The following is a 22,108-nucleotide window of genomic DNA, read 5'->3' on the forward strand; positions in this document are numbered from 1 at the left end:
ATGGAAAAGCGTTGAGGTTATGGCTCTGTGGATGACGTTTGACAGTCAACTGCACTTGGAACAAATCTATACTAAATGCATTATTTGAACATGCTTAGCTAGCTATTGCTTAGTTGAATGCGACCAAATTTCAATGTCTGTGTTTTCAACTCTACAGAACGCTAACTTGTTTGAATGTGTGTGTTCTCCCATATACCCTCGTGTGAATGTTATTTCACCAGTTCCGGATATGGCTCCACTCGTTTCACAAACATTCAAACTCGTACAATCATGTCATGATTATCATGACTTGACCAAGTATGTAACGTACTATTACATATTTCTGTACTGTTTGCCCTAGGGTCGAAATTGGAAAACCCTAGGGATGACAATTGTATTTTAAAAATAAAGTCTCTTTTTCGAGTTTTTGTTTACTTCGGCTTCAGCTCGGATCAATAAAATTCACACGAAAACGGATAACTTACCGTTTAAACTTTCTATCCCTTAAGAGAGTAGTTATATAGATTGTGGGAATTGTTCTCGTCATCCGCGCAAAAATTACGATGACACTGCAATCTTTTGAGCTTCAAAATTTAAAAATTTAACAAATTGATATTTCGATCAAGTTGTCCATGAAAATATTGTTCTTATGGAGGGACAGAAGATCGACTTGCCGACATCTTCAATCAATGACAATACTGAGAAATATTGCTTAAATCCACGCTCGACATATATTTTACTTGCAGCACCCTGCGAAAATGAAATTTGCGCAAGGGGCACACCATTGACACCTGCGATAATTTTCATTATCGCAGTGCTTCGCAAGTAATATATATTACACACTTGTCACGAAGAAGTCGAGGCTTGCCGAGTGACAAGTGACAAGTGTGTACTCTATCACATAAGCGAAAACGAGACGACAACATAGACCTGAAGTGTAATTTTTGAATTGAACTTCTAGTTAAGTAATTTTGACATCCGAACACCGCGCGTATGTGATAAAATACCTTACGTAATTGTTTGAAGATTGTTATTTTGCCACTAGGGATTAGAGCCCTCGCCTTCGGCTCTGGCTACAAACCTCTCTATTGGCAAAAAAAATCTCCAAACAAGGACGTAATGTAGTATTACAACCCTAGAACTTTAAAGTAATTGTTGGTTTTATAGTTCGTGCGGAGAATACAGATCATAACTCAACTCTTATGTCATTGAAGGGTGAATGGAGCAGAATTTTTAAACTTTTGATGCAATGACAGGCCAAACATATTAAGTGTTGCATACATTTATTAATTTCGACAAAAATACACGGTTTTCATTATATGATTTGTTTTTAACATACACTTTGTATATATAGATAGGTAATATAGATAGGTACATTTACTTATTTCATCATTTTTTTGTATTTTTTCCTCTTTCTTCTTCTGGTAGTAACTTTTTCACTTTCTATTTTTCGACATAAATATATAGTAATTCGCAATTTATTGAATTGATTATTACAACTAGCAATGCGCGCGCTCAATCGTTTACCATCTCGTGGAATTAAAATTAAATTTTCTTTGCTTTTTTTTCAAATTCATTTTCGTTTTTTTTATTTTTACGTTTTGTTTATTACATTTTTTTTATAAAGTTTTATTCTGTCAGCGTTTCGTGTGGAATCCAGACGCTCTCTGGACTAAACGTAACTTTTTTTTTGCTTCTTCTCTCCGTTAAAAAGATATAGTTACGAGACGAGGTTACGTTATCCTTAGCTTTGATAAAATTGTAAATAGGTTTTTTTCTAACGAAAAATTGTGAATAAATAGTTTGGATTTCGTAATTTTTTATCACAAAAACTGAAATTCAATTTAGTATTGGATGATTTGACGAACGCAAGAATCCATTTCTCTACTTTCTTCTTAGTCGTCACTTTCAGAACCAGGAACAAAAGATGAAAGTCCAGTTTTCGTGTGAATTTTGTTGAGCCGAGGCGAAACTGAGGTCAGTTAACATATGAAATTGGGACTTTTCAACTTTTATACTCAGCTTTGTAACGGATCTTACGCGATAAGGTCGTCGCAAGTACATGAGAAGAACGATTTCCGATCCGCAATTATGTAAAATTGATGAAATTTTTGAGAAATTCCAATATTTTATTCCCAATTTTTGTTCCAACCTATCCAGACGATATCCGCTGTAGAACGGCGAGCAATCGTCTTCATCATTTTAACCATCGACTATTTTGTGGAAATGGATTTTCACCGAACGATTACAATGTTCAGTGGGTTTAGAAATTAATTTTTATGGGTGGACTTCCCTTTTGTGCGAACATGCTAAAAACGCTCTTTATTAGTTGATGATCGATATAACGACTGTTCTAAAATTATTGTCGAATCCGATTGTCCGTAATTTGCATTGCTGAACAAACGGGGAAAATTTGTTTCCAAAAAGAAATTTTATGCAGACAATGTCTCCCACGAAATGAGAGGTCAGTCTTAACATTTCATTGAGGTGTAACTTCCGAAACAGATTTTTATCATTGACTTTTGTTAGACGGAGTTCAGATAAAATTGTGGTGTCCCCTCCCATGTGCATAACCAATTTAATCACTTAAGTTTAGATTTTTGTTCGTTCGATAAAGATCGACAAAATTCGAAAACTGAATTTCGAATAGAACAGCCAGATAAATGGTCGCAGCTCTCCGATCATCCAATCTAATTTTCAGAAAAGGAATTTTAAAAAAAATATCGAAATACATAATGCAACGAGTCGTTTGAAGGTTTGATTATGGATTTTACTATACTATAATATGAAAAGACGAACCGAAGGTTTACCGTAGACGTTTGAAATTACCGATAATTTGTTTTTTATTTTTTGAATCTAATCGCTTCAAGTTTTTCCGACAACTAATTTTCTCGACATTCTCGCATCTCTTACATTTATAAATTTTTGTTTCTTTTTTTATTTTTGTTTTTTTGAAAAGCGTTCACGTTTACGATATAGTTTATAACGGCAAATTTGCACCTTAAATAATTTTTTTTTGTTTATTTTTCACTACGAACATTTAGTAAATTTTTTTGTTGTTTTTTTCACATATTTTTTTTTAATCGATCTAACATTTTCTAAATTTGACGAATTTTTATTTTTCAATTTTTACGTTTTTTCATTTAAAATAAAATTCTGTTTTTTATATATCACATCAACACTAGAATGTTATGCCATTTGATAACAAACAAAACTTTGGAAACGAAAAAGAAGATCATTCGTGACGTGCATAAGGCTTCTAAAACGTAAATTAAATTAATTTAAAACGCATTGTGATTTTTCACAGACCCAAACAAAACCAACATATTCGGTTAAAGACGCTTTCGAACTTCAAAACAGTGTAAAAATTGATTTTACATGACAGCGCGTGATAAAGTTACTCACTCTGGGGATTATATCCCTCGCCCTTGGCTCGAAACTACACCCACATGAGTAAAGAAATTTTCTCGCAGGCACTATGAAAAGACAGAAACGTTTTCAACGAGTTTTCCATGTGCAGATCTGTTCCTTTTCTTTTCTAGAAATGAGTGTGCGGTTCTTGAAAGAGTAAAACAATTTTAAGCGAATTTACAAAAAAAAACTGTGATCAGTGAAAACAGTGCCATGTAACTCTCCTAATCACAGTATATTATGATCTTTGTTTCTTCCGTGAACTTGCTTTCGTTGTATGAGTTAAAACACACAGTACAAACAATCTTAAGCGGTAGCTCTCATCACTTTAGCCTCCAGATTGGAGGCTGTGTATAATGCAGCGTGTTAATGCTAGGAGCAGTGCTATGGTAATAATTAAAAAATAGGACAGACTCTGAGCGAGCAAAAAAAAATTCCAGCTGCCCCGCTCATCCAATGTCCTTTGTTTGCATTTTTCGAGTAAAGTTCGTTTACGTGTGGATTGTCACATCATCCCGAGCATCATCCATCCGTTATGTCAACTTAAGCTTTCGTACAAAAACATAAATCTGTTTGGTCCTTATGCATATTCACGATTACGAATCTTTCTTCTTTCTTTCTCTTTTTGGCTTCTCATGCGATGGTAGGGTACCGATTTTTCTTTTAATTCGAAAATAATATTCTAGTATTTGGTCTCTCTTCAAAGATTTCGTTTTCGATTATTATAATTGTCCGAACTGGCATAGATGGGGGCTCAAATAGAAACGATAAAATTGAATACGATGTCGGATATTTTTGCCAGTAATAAAGCTTTTGTTTACCAACGATAACGAAAATATTGGCATTAAATTTAAGCGGCAATATTGACGTCGCAAGTGCGCTTAAAAATGAAAATTGACAAGGACTACAGAGACGATACTTTCGTATAGAGTGCGTTGGAAATTTAGGTTTCAGTTAATTTGTTCATCTATTGATTCATCCGAAAATTTAAATTCTGAAGCGCACTTACGGTGTGAATATCATAGAATCGCAACTAAAAATTAATGAAAGCGCATCACATATCAATTCAACTGACATTTCTTTTCTTTCTTCCAAAATTATTTGGTTTGATACATTTCGATTACTTGTAGCCATAATAAACCGTAGAATTATTAGCAAAAATATAAATAAATTGAAAATATTTTTTCTCTAGGAGAAACACCACAGACATTTTGTTTTTTCTTTAAATTTAAATTTAAATCAGTTTTACTGTCAATTGCAATCGGAATATTTTTTTTTTCTTTATTAATAGTAAACAGATCATATCTGATTTGATAGCGAAATTTTGTTTCATTAAAAATCTTTTTTTTCTCACTTCTCTTCTCTCTTATCATTAAAATTTATTTACATCAACAAGCTTTTAATTAAAACTCAAAGACTTTTTTGCTAATTAAACATTTGCAACACATGAATCAAATATATAACTTTTCTGTTGCGTCTACTAAATTGATTTGCAATATGCGGAAAATATTGTTTTTAATTGTTCATGTCATTGAAGGGTTGGTTAACATTATATAGTTTTCTGTAACAATTCAATAAAAATCTATTCTCAATTGATCTACGAGTTTGTTTGTTTTTTAATATAAAATATAATTTCTCTCTTTTCACTTTTTACTCTTTTCACCATTTTAAGTTTTTATTATATTTTATATATATGTTCTAACAGGTACAACAGGCGTCGAAACATAGACGCAGATTATGTATTTTTGTTTCTTTTCTTTTCTATTTTATTTTTATTTTGTAAATAATTAGTTTTCTCTTTCTATTTTCATTTTTAAATTTGTTTTTCTTTTCGTTTGTGGTTCTAGTTTAGTGAACATCGATTCAACTATTGTTTTCAAAGCTTTACTTTATTGGTTTTTTATTCGATTACTTTTTCCAGTCAAAGAACTTTTATTTATTTTCCATTTATCCTTTCACTAATAATTGACAAGATTAGAACATCAATACATATGAATGTTTCGAAAATTGACTGCAAGTCACCTATAGGGTCTACTGGGATTACTTTTTTTTTAAATATTCTCCACTAGTTGCAGTCAAGGGCGTGAAGCTACAAATTTCAGTGTCAAAGAATTTAAAATAAAATCATCTGAGTTTCAGAGGAATTCCTCGTTCAATTTTCAGGATTTTGTTCAACTTTTAAATGTCTTATTTGAAAACCTTTAGGACTTGTTGGGGATTCTAGTGAATTTCAGGATTTTCCCTTTTTAATGATCTTTCTAAGGATTTCAATAGTATTTACCATAACTAGCGATGGAAAGTAGAGTTTTCGTGAATTTTTTTTGGTCCGAGGCGATGCCGAGGTCAAAAAACACACAAAACCCTACTTTTCATCTCTTTCCCAAGTTATGTAATGGATTTTACATGCTGAACGCGTCGAAAGAAGTGCTTGAAACATGAAAAGGACGGTTTTCGGCGCATGTAGCGTGTAAAGAGAATTTTTTTCGAGTTACAAAATGTTTTCTACATTTATCCAAACCTCGGTTCTAGTGAATTATATAACTTTGAAGATAAAGATAAGAGAGCACTGCAGCATACAGTAGTAGAGTATAAAAAGAATGACCAGAAAGGCAAACAATTCATTAAATCAGTTGTGTAGTAGTATCAATAATAAAACGGTGTTAAGTGAACGAAAATGTAAATGCCAAAGGAGGATGCGAAAGTCAACAGTTTTTTTTTGTGAGAATTTAAATGTTAAAAATTTGGAAGAATTCAGAAACCATCAGAAAACTACGGTAAATTCTGAAAAATTCTGCAAATCCGACAAATCCTAAAAATTCGGAAAATCTTCGAAAAAAAATCTCTTGCTAAAGCGGCGAAGGATTTTAGTTTAACCATTATCCGACTTCCTTCAAAGCGTTTCCAGGTCGAATCCCAGTGAATACTTTAAAAAAAAATAAAAGTCAGGGAATGTTGCGGATGCTTTCCCTTCGAAAACAGAAATCCATTTAGAAATGGTAGCTCTAAATCTTGGGTATTTTGGTCTTTAAGTAAAACAAATAAAAATTCTTTTAACATCAAAACTAACTGATTTTTTTATTGTTGGAAAACTTTCTGAAGGCTGAGGGCAAAAATAATGTTTTAAGTTCTTTTATGTCCACTTTCTATCTCTCTGTCCTTTATTATCTATCTATTCGAAACATGGTCTATTTTCTGAATTGAATTTCTATAAATTCCATAAAAGTTTACCAATTTCATTTTTAAATAATTTTATGAAAGTTTTGGGAATTTTTTGACATTTAAAAAAAAAAGAATTTTGTGAAATTTATAAGAATTTAATTCCAAAAATCGGCAATGACTCGAATTTATTATCCCCAAAATATTATTATCAGGCCCCATTCAATATAACATTTACACACACGAATTGGCTCTAGCTCTAAAAAATGATAAAATGCTGCTTTGCACTATGACATTTAAAACACTTTTTATATTTGTTTGGTACTTCTTATTGACTCCTTCTCTTATCTTTTTTGATATTTGAAAACCTACAACGTTTTTTTTTCGTCAAATTCTTCGTTTTGTTTTTTTTAATCTTTTCCGCATTACAAAAATAGTCATTTCGTTTTTACTATGCTTAAAATATTTATCTTCTTTTCAATTATATCGCTTTGACGTGTAACGTGTAAATTTCTTTCGTTTAAACCAAACTATCCTGTCAATAGTGACAAATTTACGCTTTTCTTCAAACTAACCGAATGAAATTTTGAATTAAAGCTCGATATTATAACTAAAATCGATGAGACGTATTTTAGTAATAAAATCCGATTCAACCTGTCTATAAAATCAATTTTTCAATTCATAACTGCGCTGACAATTCAAAAGGAACGTGAAAAGGTCTTTTTAACGCAGCGTTAAATCGTCCCATTCTTATATAAGGAAGCGTTGAAATTTATTTTATTTTTTCGTTCACTATTCGGTCACTTGTTGACTTAAGATCCAAATTATAAAGCGCATTTACGGCGTGAATTCGTGAAAATGAGCATCCAACATTTCCATACATTTTAATCAAAATGTAGAACTCTGCGAAGCAAAAACCGAATTTGTGGTGTCCCATCATTTTTCGTTCGTTGCTAACGTTCAATTCATCCGGAAAATACACCCACCGTAACAAAGAACTTTAGCCACACATAGGAACGCGAGGGCCACCGAATTCAAATTTTTCTTTTGTTCTTCTGTCACATTTGACATAATAACAAAAGAAAATTTCTAATTAGATCTCTTTCACGTTGCTATGTGTAGTTAGAGTAAGAATCAAAATACAGCTCAACCAGTCACAATGTTTGTTCCCTCTGATGTCAATTAAAATGAATTTGGTACAATCGCTTTGTGCTCACGTGTTTCTGCTGCGTTTTTTTTATCAATTGCGAATGACACGTGTAGCCCAAGAAAATGTGTAAGGTGGTTGGGTCTGAGCTCTATATCGGAATAGCGGTCGTCATTGACTAAAAATGTTTGCTGTGGCCCATTTTTGTTTTTAATTTTATTTAGATGTTCATCTGGGTGATGTTTGCTGTGTAATATTATATTTGTTTGAATGAATGACACGTTTTCTCTTTAATTAATTATTATTTTCTTTTAATAATCAGACACCTATCACAAAAAGCCTCAGCTATAAATAATTTTTCTTTGTTTTTTATTTAGTAATTTATTTTTTAAGTTTTAAATTTGTCAAAGTTTGGTTTATCGTTTTGTTTTTTATACTGTTTTTATCCATGAATATTTTCTTAGTGATTGTGTACTTGCTATTAAGAAGAAATTTAAATAAATTTCTTTTTATTAAAATAGTTTGGCTCATTTCGTTTCCTGATTATTTTTGTTGGTTTTTGTAATTTTAATATTTTTGCTTTTTTCTTTATTTCATTAGCTATTTATATGGGTGGCATGGGGGTGGCTTCGTCAAAAATTTCATTTTCATTTAGACATTTTTCGATGAAAACATTTGAATGGAATTTTTTCTTTCATTTTGTTATGTTGTCGTTCGGACGTCAAAAGTGATATACGAAAGGGGATAAAGAGGATTTCGATTAATCTCTGGACGACATTAATCTTCGGAGAATTCACAAGGAATCGATTATGGCAGCATAACACTGCTCCCAGCAATAACATTGAAAATTTTCAGAGGCTTGATTCAAATGGGTTTAACATTTCTTTCGTTGAAACAGTAGTCATGTTTTCTAGGAGTTAGTTAAAACACACACAAAGAAATGTGAATTGAACACGCATGTATCAAAATTTGGAGGATTATTTGATGTATGAAATTAGAGTGTAAGTGCTAGGAGCAGTGCTATGATGACAGGAATGTTGTCAGCCCCTTTCAATTTGAAACGGAAAATTTAAAAGGAAGACAGTGTTATCGATTCTATTGACAGTGTATCCAAGTTAATTGATGTGAAATCGATAGGGTAAAGCATTTTGTTCTGGTTGATAGACCAGTATTCGTTTATGGCTGCCGCTGCCGCCTATAGTTGGAGAAGGAAATTTACGATTATTTTTTTTCTTAAATTTAGCTGAATATTGTATTGCAACTTGAGGATTCCCTTCGATGTATACATCCCTTTCAATATTTTGTTTTGTAAATTTCTAACATTCAAATGATCAATTGATTTGGTTGTATTCCTTAGCAACATAATCACATTTTTTTAAACAATTTTTTTTTGTTATTAGATGAACTTGCGTTTCACTTCGTTTAATTTTCTTTTCTTTTTTTGTATTTTATTTTGTTTTATATTTACTTTCGGTGCTCCAGTTTTGACTTAAACGTAATACATTCAAAAAACGAGAAACGAAAAACATATCGCACACGCTCAAAAATTACGAAGAATTAAAAGCTAACCACATACCGAGTTTGTTTTGTTCCAACTGCCCTGCTAAACGATTTTGTTTCCATTTTTTTTCTTTTTCGTTTTCTTGTCTAAAAACAATCTTAAAACTATTGCAATTTACCGCAACTGACTACCATAACACTGCTCTGTGGCTTACCAGCCGAATCGCCAGCTTGACTAATTTTCTCCACTAACTCTAATCCCTCTACGACAAATGCAAAAATACCCGTAAATCCTCGCATCTCACGTAAAATGATGCGAAATTGTGAACCCACTAAGCCCATATTGTCATGACGTTTCTGACTGCGACGCATACCGACCGAACCGCGTATGGCCAGAATTTTCGTATCGTCTGGCATGAAAAATCCCTCCTCGAACACCGATCGACCGCCACGGCCGTTATTCAGTTCGAAATCACCCGTTATAATGCTTTCGTTTTCCCAGCACTGGAATATCTGGCATCCCTTGTAGCCGAAGCCCAATTCACCGGTGGACAGTGCACCGAAATTTTTAGCCATTTTCGGCGCCACATCGTTTCGCACTTCGATCAGAATTCGACCGCACGACGAACCATTAATTTCGATATTAAAGTAGTAAATCGGATAGACATGAACGGTCGGATTGCAGATAATTGTACTTGACGATTGTGGTGATTGCACTAATGTTGAGGCCGCTGAGGACATTTGCTGTTGGCCGGAATGTTGAAGATGTTGCATCATTGCTATGCCATTCAAATCCGATGACATATATGAAATGGATGAATGTCGAACGCCACCGGATGTTTGATGATTTACCATGCTGTCGGTTAGGTAGTTGTTATTGATGTTGGTGCTGTTGTTGTTGTTGTTATTGTTGTTGTTGTTGGTGACTCCCTTCGGAGAGCCAGCTATTTCAGCGAATGTTTTTACTTCATGCGGCGAACTGGTCAACATTTGCGATGTTGTTTGACTCGTGTAGTGGCCATTGCTGTTACTCAAAAGCTGTTGCTGTTTGTTCGTCAGTACGTGACGAGAATACAATTGCGAGATGCAATAATTAGCCAACAGCAGCACTTGGTTCTGATGACCAGAACCATTCATTGAAATCGACGATATGGCCTGATCGCCCGACTGCAATCCAGCTAATGCTTGTTTAATCAAATCAAAATCGAACAATGACCCGTAATGACGAATCAAATCGTCTAACTTGCATTGAAGATACATTTCCTGATGTTTCGATTGTAGTCGTTGCTTTTCTAAGTGTAACGTCGAATACAATTTGTACGCTTCGGTAGGTGATTGCTGCTCCAGCATTCCTAAACATAATTTCGCCTTGCCAAGACTTTCGCGCATTTCGGCAATTTCGAGCGTCGGCATGTGATTGATGAGTTCGGTTTCGATTTGTGTTTTTAAAGCGGTGCAAGCTTCTAAAATTTTTAAGAGGAATTCGCGTTGTTTCAACACCAGATGCTGTACCTCAACCAATGTCTTCTGCATCGTTATTAGTTCCCCCGCAACATCGCCACGAATCGTATCTCTGGCTTCGTTTTGCGTCTTAACACTATGCGATCGATGCTCTTCCGCACCGGCGCATGCACGACAGATCATCATGTGACATTTCAAACACCACAGCCCATTCGGCATAGCGTGCGTATGACAATTTTCACCTTTCTGATGCTGATTGGCCTGCTGTTGAATCGATGTGGAATGTTGCGAAGACGATTTGTCCGGTGCTTTTTTCATGTTAAGCATGCTCAGATTCTGGGCCAGATACAGTATGGCCGTATGGGTGGGCAGACTTTCTGGTTTCATGTCAGGTGCTGGCAGTTCCGTTCGTTTCCAGCAATGTACGCAATATAGTTCGCCACTTTTTAGCAGTATCGAATTAACGCATTTCAAGCAAAAATGATGTCTACACGAAAATAGTTTGGGAAGTGCGTCCGTATCGTTGAATGGCAGATGGCAGCAGCTGCACAGTATAAGCTCTTCCAATTCTGCTGGCACAACTAAGTCCATCTACAACAGAAAACGAAACATATTTAGATGTGGTATTTGTGGGAGTGTGAGGATTAGGGGGACGGTTCAATAGTACAGAGTCTTTGCATTATAAATAGTCATTCAGAGATTCAACGATTTTTTATCTTGACTTTGATAATAAAAACTGCTTAAAATTACCGATCTCTGTCTTAGAGAAGCAAATCCGACGAATGTTGGTAGAATTCTCACAAAATAAATCAAATATTCAATCGAAGTAAAACACAGAAGCTAAAAATAAACCTTCGGTAAGACGTTGCCAGTTTTTATCACTTTCTGCGATAATTTTTCGCTACAATTTTTATTTTTGAATGTTTGACCCAGTGACATACAAGTGTAATCAATTTCGTTTGATTATTGACATTATTATCATAATAACGAAGCGAATAAAATATTTCTATTCACCGGATTTAGAAGCGAAATGATTCACCCGACCAGATTGAGCAACATTGCAACATTTTTAGAGTGCCAAGAGAAAACCATTGCTAGAGGTTAATCTTGTTCCGATGTCAATTTACTTCATTTGATAAAAATGTAAGGCTTGATTTCCACGTAATGAAAAATTACTGCGTGAGAAAGCGTGCTGTCAGGTAAACTAAGCAAAAATTAAAAAAAAATTGTGTCTCACACGGAGTACTTATATCAAGACTTATTTCCCGTGTGTTCCATTGCATAGATTGCATCTGTCTAGTTAAAATTTTAGAAATTTATCGAAAATCTTTTTCGTTAAGTTTTTGGTAGATTTCGGTCAGTCATTTCAGCCAATCAAATTTTGAAGAAGAGCCCTGAACAATACTGCATTTCAGATCAGAGTTGTTTTTCGGCCGCCTTATCAATAAATGATTTCATTTGATCCTATCGAAGGCCTCGGATTTAATTAAATTTGAGAGAATCTTATAGGTGCTGGTTTGCCCGCGTAAACAATCTCTCGTATCTAAGCTGTTACTGCTGAATGTCTGGGTTTTCTCTGATTTCATACGCCAGGTTAAATAGCGAATGAGAAAAATCAGAGAAACACCAAGCTTAGATACGAAATATGGGACTTTTTACGTGTACAAAAGAGTACTCGAATTTTTTTTCTTGGTTACTGTAGCTACACAGAGCGACGCGTAGGAGACCTCATCCAAATTTCTCTTTTGTTCTTCTGTCAAGTTTGACAGTACAACAAAAGCAAAATTTGAAGTAGGTCTCTTTCGCGTCGCTATGTATAGCTAGAGTTACTATCCAATTAGTGTGGTTTTCTGAGCAACTCTACTAGCCGCACACTTTCTATTTTTCTCATAAATTCTTTGAATATTTGCTATACTAACGAAATGAAACTATAATCTAATTCCAACACACATACAATCCGCGAATCTGCGATTTTATAATCAGCGACTTTAAATTCAAATCTTGTTTATTATTAAAACGTCAGAAGATCAGATTATCTACTGCGCACACGTACTGTGCACAGTTTCTCATAGTTTAGTCACAGCGAGTCGGTATAAATCTTTGCAACCGATGTTAATACATATTTAGAAAGTGGAGTTATACCATTTGTACCTTCGTTTGATGTAAAATACACAAAAGAACATTATTAGGAAATACGAAAATCAAAACAACATTCAACAAACCTCCATGAACTTCGCAATGAAACTTTTTATTCTTCCTACTCGCTAAACTTACATTACATAACTCACTTAACCGATACCCATACTAACACTGGCTGACTCAATAATGCAATATAGGCGACGAAACAGCAGTCGGGCAGTAATTTGATTGTATTGTAGACTTTTAGCGAATTTTTATTTATGAAATTCGTGCAATACATTGACGGTATGTTAGTTTATATGATGTAAGTTAAATCCATATATCATTTCCATACATACATGGACAAGTCAATTAATCTCAATTTTTTTAGTTAGAATTATACAAAACATTTGAACATTTTAAATTGCAATTTTCGTACTATTGGTTGGATAGACACGCGAGTGAATGGTATTGTTGGTATATTTTCCGAATGAGCTTTTTTTGTTTAAGTGTGTATGGCTGTTAGAGGTTTTGTGGAAGACGAATAAACGAGCATATTCACAAGTTGTTTGTAAACAATACTAAGGTTGTGTATGAGCGATGAGCGATTTTTTCTTATCGAACGAACTGAGAATTTTTGTTCAATCTGCGGGAAAAAAAATAATTAAAACGAAAACGTTTTGATGTGTAATGGGTGATGTGATGATGGAGTTGATATGTACTATACACACTTCAGTTTTAGATAAGTCAGAAATACGAGCGTCGAATAGTGCTTGTCAATGACTAATTTTATAAAAACATTCTCCTATATTTTCGTAAAAATTTCCACAATTTCCCAAATTTTCCTTAAATTTTCCTTAAATTTTACTATTTTGTGAACATTTAGTAAAATGTGGGAAAATTCGAGAAATTGGAGGAAAATGTTTTTCCAAATACGATCACAGGCACAGGCAATGATTCAAAGACATCATTATAGTGTTTCGTAAATTTTAAACGATTGTTCTTCAACTGAATAGACCAGGAAAATGAAATTCCCGAGCATCAGCCCGGCAAGTTGAAGGTTGTGAGTTCGTGTCTCACCCGTGCACATCAAAATTTTTATTTCAAATCCAATTCGATTCTAGTATTTCTAAGCTGAAAATTAAATTCCCGATAATTGCAAAAATCCCTTAAAATTGAAGTCGTTGATGAATTGTCAATTGTCAATGAATGAACGATGAATGGTCAATGAATCGTCGATGAATTGTTAACGAATCGTCGATGAATTGGCAATGAATCGTCGATGAATTGGCAATGAATCGTCGATGAATTGGCAATGAATCAGTCGTTGATGAATTGTCAATGAATCAGTCGTTGTGAATTGTTGATGAATTGTCAATGAATCGTTAATGAATCGTCAATGAATGTTTAACGAATCGTCAATGAATCGTTAATGAATCGTTAATGAATTGTCAATGAATGGGTAATGAATCGTCAATGAATCGTTAATGAATTGTCAGGGTCCCGCACTCTTCAAGATTTATCAGATTTATTGAAATTTATTGGGATTTATTGAGATTTATAGGGATTTATTTTGGGATTTACTCGGATATGGAAGATTTTTTAATTCCCTAGGGAACAGTGGCCGCCATTTTAGGCTTCGACTAAACCATAAATCCCAAAAAATCGCAAAAATTTGCTACTTCGAAAACTAGTCGGTGACCCCTCGATGATATGTCAATGAATCATCGATGAATTGTCAATGAATTGTCGATGAATTGTCAATGAATTGTCGATGAATTGTCGATGAATTGTCAATGAATTGTCGATGAATTGTCAATGAATTGTGGATGAATTGTCAATGAATTGTGGATGAATTGTCAATGAATTGTGGATGAACTGTGGATGAATTGTGGATGAATTGTCGATGAATTGTCGATGAATTGTCGATGAATTGTCAATGAATTGTCGATGAATTGTCAATAAATTGTCGATGAATTGTCGATGAATTGTCAATTAATTGTCAATAAATTGTCAATGAATCGTCAATAAATCTTCGCTACTTTCTTAAACAATGTCAATGGTTTATTATTTCAAATAGAAAACGATTTCCACCGGAAGTTAATCATGATAAATCGAAAGCAACTTCTTTATAGAAAACATTTTTATCTTCCAAGTATTCGTTCGTCTCTAACAATAGCTTCCAATAGTCTTAATTGCCATTCATTATGCTCGATTATCTTCCTTTACATGCCATTTATTATTATTTTTTATGACATACACCTCTTTATGGCTTTCATGTATCTTTTTCTATTCCTATTCACACGAGCTTTACGACTTATCCTGCACATAGAATGAAAAATATATCACCGAAAAAAAAAACAGAGATAAATTCCATAATTCTTTTGCATTATTGTTCGAGATTGATGAGCGTTGGCATCAAATATCATACGACACACAATACAATGTTTGTTCACTCATAATATCTGAATTGTATTATTATCTAATATGTATGAGAACGGAACGGGCTCTCTTGTCCATGATTTTGTCATTTCGAATTCATATCAATCTAAAGAGAAGAAAAACCAGAGAGAAAGACAAAGACAAATAACTGAAAACTTTAGCCTAACCTCCCTTCATCCGAACTTCATCAATAAATAAATTGTTGGAAAAGGTTTTCTTTGTATAGGAATTCCAGTTCTGTTTCACTACTTGAGTTTTTCCCTTTTTCTATATTTTTCTGTGTCATAAGATAATTTTGATTTTTTTTTTCTTTTGTGGAAAAGAAAAGTTCATCCGAAACTAATTCACTTTTCAATTTTTAAATGTCAGAGATTAAAACTTTTAGATCTTTTTCGTGTCACACTGAACGAACCCTTCCACTAAATTTGAAGTGATGACGAAATAGAGATCAGCGGGTCGAAGTTTTCTGAAACCCAACCCAACCCGAAACAAATTCTTTCAACCTGAAACCCGAAACATTTGAAGCCCGACCCGAATCCTACCCGAACTAAATTCTTAAAACCCGACGAATCGAAACTCGAAAAAACCGGATTCGGGTTAAGAAAACGAATCCTGTACCTAAGTCTCCGCTGGGTCTCTATTTTCAATCATGGGAGTTGAATTTCAATGGAAAATGACGTCACTTTTGTACTGATCATGTATGAGTGTGATTTTTATGTGACATCACAGATGGCACTGTAAGCTACAATTGTATATATGAAATCGCTACGACATTCTTACGGTCGAAATAGCATTGATATTGCAGTAAAACGGAACCCATACCTGGCCTCAGGTTTTATTTACTATTGAATGACCTTAGGTTCTTCTGGTTTCTGAACAATTTTACCTCCTACTTATAAATCATCAAATTTTATTGAAAACCCGACCCAAAAGTGAGTTGGTTCGGATTTTTCTTTTTGCGAGTTTGGCTCATCTCTAGTCACAAAAGACCATATTTCATCATTTTGTGCATTATAAGACAAAAATGGTATTAGAGTATGGAATGGAGGCCTTCTCACAAAAGTCGAAGGTAGATTTTTTTCCATTAAATGTTTTTTTTTGGTTGTTAGCTTGCAGCTATGTAATCAACAATCTTCATTTTATTCAAATTTAATTGTTCTATAATCCCTTAATTAAAAAGGTTTGAAGCAAAATAAATTTCCAGCATTATTATTAATCACGAGAGAATAATAATACAGCAAACAGTGAGCACACGTATAGCATTTTAACATTCAACATATAATTACATTCATATCTTAATGAACATCAAATAATTTATAAATTCATTGTTAACTAACTTCCATTGCGCGAAGACGATACACATGTATATTAATGTCATGTGTGGATGCGATGTCAGTAATATGAATTATAATATTTTTATTGATAAAATTCTACAATCAAATCTATATAATGATTATATGAGCAGCAAATTTTAATATTTTTAATAACATGCCGCCTATACACCATTGGTGTTATACCATTTATATATACGAAGCACACCAATTCTATTAGGAAATGTAAAAAAAAAATTGAAACCCATACCAGTCAACATTTCGAAATTTATTTTGCCGAAATGTTCTAGACTCACAAAGTGTGAGAGATAGCTAAAAATAAACATTTCATAAATTAAGTGCTGAATTTTGCCAAAATAATATTACTCTTAGGCCTGTGTGTCTGTATATCTATCTATAAATCTAATATAGATTGAGTTTCTGAATGCTTCGTTAATGCGTGAATATTTCGGTCAATTGATGAGAAAAGGGGCTCCGATGCGATGGTATTCAATTAGTGTTAAGCTTCAGCTAATGAATGTATTTTTGTGTCGCATGTTTGAAGTGTTGACCTATCTGACGTCGTATCTCTTATGGTATTGTACAATGTTTTTGGGCAGAGAAATGGTGTGAAATGGGAATTGTTTTTCTGCTGTTACAAGAAATTCGATAACTTTGCTGAATGTGTCGTTGATTGATTCGAATATAGATTTTCCGTGTGTAATTTGTGTCCGAAAAGGATTTTCGTTTCGTTGAAATTGAAACTTTGTCGAAAATAGAAGAATGTTATGGTGGTCGTGAGTATATGTTACTTATGCAAGAACTATTTTGTGAAAATATTTTACCAAATTTTCTTGAATTTTCCCAATTTTTTTTGTTGGAAAAATCTAGGAAATATAGGAAATTTCCCAAAAATAGTCTGCACTTATGGCAGTTCGAAATAATGGCAAACATTATTAAGCCAAGAGATTATATAAATAATTACAACTTTGACAATTCCTTGACAACCCACCTATTGAATATATTGAGGAATTATTTAAGAATTTTTAGATATTTAAATCTTACAAAAAGGGCCCTCCAACTCCTACCCACTGAAATTACCATTGGTTTACATTTTTCCATACAATACATAGCTTTTTTCCCATCAGTCGCATAGAAATGGCAAGGAAATGATGAAGAGTATTATAATCTGCTAGCAATTGAATACTTTCATGAAAATGGGCCCTGGTAGCATTCTATTAAAAAAACTGAGTAGGAAGCTGGACCTTCGGTTTTATCTTTCTTCATACTTCAACTGTAACTGACAGGTACACCGTCATCGATAGAAAACTCTAGCGTAAGTGCTTAAGTTCATTATGTTACTATAGTACCATGAAAACCATTCAAACATTAGTTTCCATTTTAAAGGTGGAAGAAAGTGTCTGCTCACTGCACATATTTTCAGGTTAGCGTCTCAGTGGATGATTTTTGCCATTTCGAATAACCTTGGACTTGATTTAAAACGATCATCAACGATTGACTGAAAGTGATAACACCATTTTGTTGTCAAAATTGTGCCTAATTCAAACATATCTTTATGAAGGTCATTCCTGAGATCGCCTTCCATAAGTTCCCTGTTTTTCTACTCGGGATTGTATATACTAAAAAAAAATCATAAAATTGTTTACCACAACTTTTCTGTGCCATTCCGCCAAATTGTGTATTACAATACAACGATTATTATACACCAGAAATTAATACACTTTCGTTATATTCCACAAAATAATGATGCGTAAGCGTTATGATAAAATCAATATTCACCTCATAATTTCAAACTGATGTTCCAAATTGTTCAGCGAGAGTTCAAGGTATTTTGTGTCAATTGATAGTCTAGTATTCAGTAGTGTTTCCATGTAATTAACAAATATTTCTCGGTGACATCGCTTGTATATAGATTGTGGAGATAATTGGAATGACAACTTTGTATTGTCATTTGTCATAGGCTTCATCGGACTCGGATTGGTCTCATTACAAGTTTGTTGTTTTTAATTTGATTGAATTGTTGGTATTGAAATGTAATTTTTCTGAAGCGAAAGAGAGAGGCGAGAATTTCACGAAAATCGATAAAAACTACAGGAATTGATGAAATCGAAAAACTTACTCGAAATATTTTAATTTTTCTTGATTTTGTCAAACTTTCGAAAATTTTGGAAAATAAGGAAAATTAATAAAATTTTAAAAAATTTGGAAAATTTAGAAAGTTTTGGAAAATTTAGAAAGTTTTGGAAAATTTAGAAACTTTTGGAAAGTTTAGAAAGTTTTGGAAAGTTTAGAAAGTTTTGGAAAATTTAGAAACTTGGAAAGTTTTGCTTGGAATTTTCGGATTTCCGAATGTTCTTGATCCACAGAAAATTCACAAAATTTGGAAAAATTGAGGAAAATTAGAGAAAATTAAGAAAAATTTTCTTAGGGGGTAGTGACCTGAATTGCTGTTGACACCTTATGTCTAGGGATTTGCAATGACATTTTAGGTGGACTCATACCGAGACCAATGTATCTGCTGAACTGTCCATTGACAGTTTTGAAGTAAAGAGTGACAATTCATAACGTCATGCAATATTCGCACGTTCATGCTAATGTCCTCCGCAGCTTATTGAGCTTCATTAATACATTCATACTCAATTACACAACAAATTTTTTGTTTGGTGTAAGGTAAGCATTTGAAACGGAATTATCAAGCGAACGTATCAAGCAATAAAAACATCTGAAAGAAATATAATCGCTGCTTTCCGCGCCACTAACAATTATTTGAAAATTATGTAAATTTTTTGTTTGACTTGGTGGAACATTAAATTGAAAGAGAATAGAAGACGAAGAGGAAGAAAAAAATATCCTAAACAATAGTCGCGAGTATAGATAAAATTCTATTTGTGCCTCGAACAATTTCTAACTCTTCAATGGCTTCATGTACGAAGTGTTGCTGACTGTTGCTAATATATATATTTTTCTGCCACATTAATGTACAAGTGGTGTAAATGGAAATTCTGTAAATTCCTTTTTATGAACAACTTGTTGAAATGTGTGAAGGGGATATATGAATCGATTTTCCGTTTCTTGTATTTAAATGTGAACTCAACTTTGCTCGCATTTTCCATTCCACACATTAGATTAAAATTGCGAAGAAAAAAGTAATCAGAAAAAAAAGTGAGAGCAAACATCTCGAAACCATTTTGTCAATGTCAACTTATTATATGAACCACTATGTCCTATATAATGGGCGGTCGGATTCATATACAAGCTTGAAGAAAGACATAAAATTTATGAAAATTGCGTCATCAAGTCTGTGCCCTGTCAGCAATATACATAATTTATTGAGCTTCGTAATAAACCCAACCGAATCTCGACCCTCTTCACTTCACTGTTTAATGTGTATGTGTGGTTACACTTGCACAACAGCATGAGAAAAATCATTTTCGGCTCGAAATTAAAACGGAACATCAAACTACAAACGCTTGCATAATTGAGTCGAACTAAAGCTGAAAAAAAATGAAATTCTTTCACTTCTTAATTGAGAGAATCAATTTTCATGCCACAAACTTTTACAATTTTTTTTTCGTTTATACCAACGACTTTTCTGTTCGACGAACAAATTATCGGAGGGATAGAGTAATTAAACATTGGAAAAATAGGAAAAACGATTTTTCAAACATATTGACAAACGGGCTATCGTTATTTTAGGCACAAAAGTTATTCAGTCGAAGCATAAATCGCCTCATAAATCAATATCCGAACAGTTGCCTATTATAGTCAATGTACACGCCATAGATCATCAATAACAATATTTTGCGATTATTTTCCGGCTTTCTATTTTATCAACCCCCCCACACCCTCTCCGAACTAATCAACAATTAGAATATATTTATCGTTGTTCACACTTCACACAACTACTGTCCGTATAATAACGGAAAACACCACAAACAAACCGATTTTCCAAAGTGAAATCCAATTAGTCGCCATACATTTTGCTGTATTATACTCTCGAGTTATGGATTTATTTTCTCCGAAGACTAGGCACAAAAAAAAACCCTCCCCATTTCCTCGTTCAGATACACAATTCCTTTGTTCTCCTTTGTGTACGTATGCAGACTGTTCACAAGTGAACTGAACACACAACAAAAAAAAAATCAATTTTCCCGGTTGACTTATTCAATTTTCCAATGAAAATTTAATTGGAAAATCGTAAAACAGTTGTAGTTAAACGATTCGATTTTGCGTTGCTAATGCGAAAACTTGTCAATTCAACCGGTAAGCCAATTTCCCGCCATAAAAAATAACTCTGTTGTTTTGAAGGTCAAACAAAAACATTGGTATCTCAAACGAGTATTATGTGTGCTGTGTGTGCTATTCACTGTATCGGTTCACATAGAATGAATTGTGTATTTACGCGTCGAACTTATGATTGCCATTTCATGTAGAGTTAAATAACACAAAAAAATTTTTTTATTATAAATGTGCTTCTTGTCGAAAAAAATTGTATGTTTGTGTTGGTGTGTGCAAAATTAGGTAAAAAAGTTTTTTCCTTGACTTTTCGGTTAATTAAAATGGTTAGATTCGTTGGTGATAATATTCGGTTGGAAAGCAATTCCATATTGTTGGAAAAATGTTTAAAACTATGGGAACATTCAAAGTACTAGATAAGACAATTTCAAACATACCGTTGATTTTTCACGTTAAAAATATCACAGATTTACACCAGACACAGTGCACAACATTTTTTTTCTTATTTCAGTAAAACATTATTCTTTCCATTAAAATAAACATTTCTGTTCGATTGTACTGTTGTTGCTGGGTAAATTGTTTAGTTGGCCAGCAAAATTTTTTTGGACTGATATGATCCAAGTAAATGACAACGAATTGAAGCTTTTCTCCGTGACGCTTTCAGTTTCTGTACATTTGTATTGATTGAATGACGTTTCCGAATGATGAATCGTGTACATTTTTTTTGTGTTTCGTTTGGTAGAACTTTTTTTTTTCCTCTTTGGTCGAACGAACTGAATGTTAATCAAAAATTTTTCTTACACTCGAACGACACACGCAATGGCATGTGATTCATTCGCACTGAGCATGGAAAACAATTCAACGAAAATTCATTTTTCAGATTATCTTTCAACAACAATTTTGGCTTTAAGCACACAAGATACTTTAACACTTTCATTGAAAACCTCAACGAATTCATTCCGCCATGTTACATTTTTTCTTTTCGATTGAGCGAATTTTCTGTTGTAATTTCCACAGAAGCTCCAGAATCGGTTGTGCTAGTGTGCGTATAAGCTGTATAGGTGTGTGTGAGAGAGAGAGAGAGTATGTTTGATTGTATATAACGTGCAATACAGACGTGAATGAATAAAGTTGTTGGACTGATTATAGCCGATTATTGTGTGTCGACGGTCGTAAGAAGTGTATTACACTTTTGTATTGGTTTGGAAAAAAGTTCAGGAACTTTTCATTTATGGGTGGTTGGGTGGTATATGAGTTTATAAGCTTTGGAAGCAGATGAGAACTTTAATGTAATAAGGATATAATGACGACTACTTCATACACAACT

At 33.5% G+C, this 22,108-nt stretch overlaps 3 protein-coding genes and 1 long non-coding RNA gene across 7 annotated transcripts in view; 2 read left to right on the forward strand and 2 right to left on the reverse strand.

Annotated features, from left to right (window-relative positions):
• Window positions 1-22,108, forward strand: part of LOC119075071 (putative odorant receptor 71a) — a 190,260-nt gene that overhangs the window by 96,416 nt on the left and 71,736 nt on the right. The gene's annotated exons all lie outside the window — the stretch shown is intronic.
• Window positions 1-22,108, forward strand: part of LOC119068580 (nuclear protein localization protein 4 homolog) — a 39,681-nt gene that overhangs the window by 5,675 nt on the left and 11,898 nt on the right. The window lies entirely within an intron of this gene.
• LOC119075919 lies at window positions 1,246-21,003 on the reverse strand. Its single transcript, XR_005087514.1, has 3 exons — window positions 20,992-21,003; window positions 12,900-12,907; window positions 1,246-4,739 (listed from the first exon to the last, which is right to left on the reverse strand). It is a non-coding gene; the product is annotated as an uncharacterized LOC119075919 (long non-coding RNA).
• On the reverse strand, window positions 6,933-21,789 carry LOC119068875. 3 transcript variants are annotated; one of them, XM_037172823.1, is made up of 2 exons: window positions 21,219-21,789; window positions 6,933-11,245 (listed from the first exon to the last, which is right to left on the reverse strand). In XM_037172823.1, the coding sequence occupies exon 2, from the start codon at window positions 11,243-11,245 to the stop codon at window positions 9,359-9,361; it is 1,887 nt and encodes a 628-aa protein (XP_037028718.1). In that variant the 5' UTR covers window positions 21,219-21,789; the 3' UTR covers window positions 6,933-9,358. The 3 variants fall into 3 exon arrangements, with proteins under 3 accessions (XP_037028718.1, XP_037028788.1, XP_037028655.1); XM_037172893.1 differs by lacking the exon at window positions 21,219-21,789 and adding an exon at window positions 20,487-20,510; XM_037172760.1 differs by lacking the exon at window positions 21,219-21,789 and adding an exon at window positions 12,877-13,041.

Source organism: Bradysia coprophila, chromosome II, assembly GCF_014529535.1.
Source record: "Bradysia coprophila strain Holo2 chromosome II, BU_Bcop_v1, whole genome shotgun sequence".
In the NCBI taxonomy this organism is placed as follows: Eukaryota; Metazoa; Arthropoda; class Insecta; order Diptera; family Sciaridae; genus Bradysia; species Bradysia coprophila.